We start from the raw sequence: 3,145 nt of genomic DNA, 5'->3' as shown, positions 1-3,145 counted from the left end.
TACAGAGTCCCAGCATAAAATGAACGTGGGGATGAAGGATGAGGACTTCCTGTGAGTCACCTGATCCCAAGGACATTGTGCCACTGGTGATGGCTGAAGTTTTTTTTTGTTGTTGTTGTTTTGTTTTGTTTTGTTTTTTTGAGACAGGGTTTCTCTGTAGCTTTTTGGTTCCTGTCCTGGAACTAGCTCTTGTAGACCAGGCTGACCTCGAACTCACAGAGATCCGCCTGCCTCTGCCTCCCGAGTGCTGGGATTAAAGGCGTGCGCCACCACCGCCCGGCATGGCTGAAGTCTTTTGTCGGGCTGAAGACCTCCCCAGGCCCCAAACTCTTTGTGCACAGTGTAACCACCCATACTTGGGATGCCAAGATATTGAGGCCCAACAGTGACTGTCTAGTTACCCGGCCAGGACAAGGACACAGCACAAGCAGGTTTAGCAGCGTGGGCAGATGATTCTGTCAACATATAGTAAACAACATCTGTAGGCCTCTTTTCCAAAGAAGAGGAGATGCAAACTCACACAAAATCCTGAGCTTAAATGTGTGCAGAACCTTTATTAAGATCAGCCAAAAGTTCAATAGCTACATGCCTAGCAAGTCCCACTCCTCTCTCCCTCGAGCTGAGAGCACCCACCCCAGCCGGCCATGCTCCATGCTTTCTCCCCTGGGTCAGGGATGTCCAGATTCCCAGAAGGCCAGGGGACTGGAGAGGTTCAGGAGACCACACAAAGGCTGAAGCAGTGGATGCTGGGAGAGGTTAGCCAACTCATCTGTTGATCAGTAGGAGGCCGGCAGCTGAGTTCAGGAGAACAACTTCATCTGACCAGTGATCCAGGGCAGGAAGGACTGCACGCGGGCATAGACCCCAGGGGTTTCTCTCAGGGCACAGAGGTAGCCCCAGCTCACCACTCCCACCAAGTTCCAGGAGCCTGCCACCCTGCAGACCAGGGGGCCACCTGAGTCACCCTGGAAGAGGAGGAAGCCTCAGTAAGTACTGGCCTTGGAGCGGGGATGGGAACAGGAAGGGGGAGGTTGATAAGACTCACATAGCAGGTCCCACGGCCTTCGCTGCCAGCACACAGCATATCATCCTGGATGAATTTATGGTTATGGTAGCGGTGCCTGGTGGCATTGTGGTATAGCTGCTCACAGATGGCATTGTCCACTATCTTCACCCGAACCTGCTGCAGGCGGTAGGGAGGTGGCAGTGATGCTGGGGAGAGAGAACGTAGGGCTGGTGGCGCGTAGCTCCTACCTGTCCACTACCCTGCCTTTCCTCCTGGGAGCTGAGAATAGCTCTATCCCTACCCAAATCTATCCCTGGAACAGTGTGTGTGGGAAACACCAATCTGCGAGATCCATGTTAAACTCTAATACCCAGGAGGCTAAAGATGGATTCTGTCTGCTTATAGGGGCTGGCAAGATGGTTCAGCAGGTAGAAGTACTTGCTGCCAATTCTGAAGACCTGAGTTCAAGTCCAGGGACTCAGAAGGAGAAAACATTCCTGCGAGATGAGCGCCGTGACACACATGCCCCCCCATAGATACATAGATAATGCAACAAAAATCTGTCTGCCTATAGTTCAAGGACCAAAGAGTATTCCCAAGAAGAGGGAGAATGGGGGACAGGAAGGAGGAGGGACTTTCCCCCTCAGAGTCTTGGGTTCTGGGCCCATCCACGCCATTGGCCTCAGGTGCAGAGCTCTGATGAACATCTAAAGTGTCTGGTGGAGACATCCTGAGGCATTCTGTATTCCTCAGTACCTCCCTCTACCCTCCTGCATCCTGCTCCCTAGGACCCCAGTGCCACCCACCCGGGAACCTCAGATGGCAAGTTTGTTCCCACAGCCCAAACCTTTCCTTGATACATACCGAACAAGTGGACCATGCCCCAGCCAGTCACCCAGCATGGGTACCTCGAGTTGACCTCGAGAGACCCAGAGGTCAGTTTGACAGGCTTGATGTTGGCAGACAAGTCCAGGGGTTTCTCCAGCCGGAGCAGAGCCACGTCTGAACCCAGGATACCATTCACATAGTCCTGGTGTATGATGACCTGGCTCACTCTCAGCAGCTCCTTGCCCCCATAGAGGTAGACATCCCCAGCATGGATCCGGAAGGATGAAGGGTCAGCATCTCTCCTGAGGGCAGAAAGAAGTGTGACGACATATTCTAGTACGGTGGGGGCGTTGGCCCCACCCTTCCGATTTACCCCTCATCCTACCCAGCACTGGATGACAAAGGAACTCACTTGTGAATGCAGTGGGCAGCAGTCAGCACCCACTGTGGGTGAATGATGGAGCCCCCACAGATGTGCACCCAGGAGGCCGTGTAGTAGCTGTAGATCCTTAGGCTGACCTGCCATGGCCACTTCCCCTGTGGGGCGCTGTGACCCCCCACGATGCCCACCGGTACATCCTCAGACACAGGTTCTGCAAGCAACAAGTAGAATGTCAGGAGACCCAACCTGCCACCCACACTGGGGTAGAGCAGATCACACGTGTGTCCCCAGCACCCTGGGGACTAGGCTTTATGTAGCCAGTGTAGAAAGAATGGGTTGCATGGGTTAGAACTCACCTGGGGTTCCAGCAGCGGTACACCCAACAAAGAGGAGGGTCAGACACAGCAGGCGCCACATCTGTAGAGAGACAGAGAGAGTACGTGAACAGGGTGGCTTTCATCAGGCTGGAGAGAGCTGGAGCCACTGCATGAATCTGGGAGGAGACAGAAGCATAGAAGGGCATGGAGGAAGCCAGGCTTGCCTGCGATGGAGAAGACTGGAACCCGGAGATGAGCATCTGGGAGGGAGGAGGCTGATACCCTTACTAGGCCAGGTCTCAGGAGCTCCCTCCTGCCAAGGCTTCTCGGTCCCTTTATCCTCATGCCCCAGGAAGTGGGCAGGAGCGTTGGTCAGACCTCTGCTCCAAGGAGGGGCTGGAAGGAAGTGGCCTTTAACCTCAGGCAGGGACTGTTGCGAACTATGTCCTTCCCTGGGTCCAGGCACCCAAAATAACAGTCATAAGGGGGTTACCATCTGCTGAAAGCAGCATCATGGGGAAGTTTGGAGGAGGAGTGCCTACTTCACCCCAACTTGCAACGTGAGGGTACAGGGAAGACAACCCTCTCCAGCTGTGTAGGTGACACTCAGAC

The 3,145-nt window shown here is 54.3% G+C and overlaps 1 protein-coding gene across 1 annotated transcript; it reads right to left on the bottom strand.

Annotated features, from left to right (window-relative positions):
- Positions 1–540: 540 nt before the first annotated feature.
- Positions 541–2,836, bottom strand: LOC130877735 (serine protease 29-like). Its single transcript, XM_057775278.1, has 6 exons — positions 2,758–2,836; positions 2,573–2,633; positions 2,247–2,427; positions 1,871–2,136; positions 1,046–1,212; positions 541–965 (listed from the first exon to the last, which is right to left on the bottom strand). The coding sequence occupies exons 1-6, from the start codon at positions 2,791–2,793 to the stop codon at positions 801–803; spliced, it is 876 nt and encodes a 291-aa protein (XP_057631261.1). The 5' UTR covers positions 2,794–2,836; the 3' UTR covers positions 541–800.
- Between the last annotated feature and the right edge of the window lie 309 nt (positions 2,837–3,145).

This window comes from Chionomys nivalis, chromosome 7, assembly GCF_950005125.1.
Source record: "Chionomys nivalis chromosome 7, mChiNiv1.1, whole genome shotgun sequence".
NCBI classification, from domain to species: Eukaryota; Metazoa; Chordata; class Mammalia; order Rodentia; family Cricetidae; genus Chionomys; species Chionomys nivalis.
Note: the sequence above shows the minus strand (reverse complement) of the source record. Positions and strands in the feature narration are given on the sequence as shown.

What these genes read in the sequence shown, in the direction of transcription:
- LOC130877735 (XM_057775278.1), bottom strand. Translation starts at nt 2,793, where the DNA reads ATGCTCATCTCCGGGTTCCAGTCTTCTCCATCGCAG. An exon ending in TACCGCTGCTGGAACCCCAG is followed by an intron (nt 2,428 to 2,572) that starts GTGAGTTCTAAC and finishes TGTTGCTTGCAG; the next exon opens with AACCTGTGTCTGAGGATGTA. An exon ending in GCTGCCCACTGCATTCACAA is followed by an intron (nt 2,137 to 2,246) that starts GTGAGTTCCTTT and finishes TTCTGCCCTCAG; the next exon opens with GAGAGATGCTGACCCTTCAT.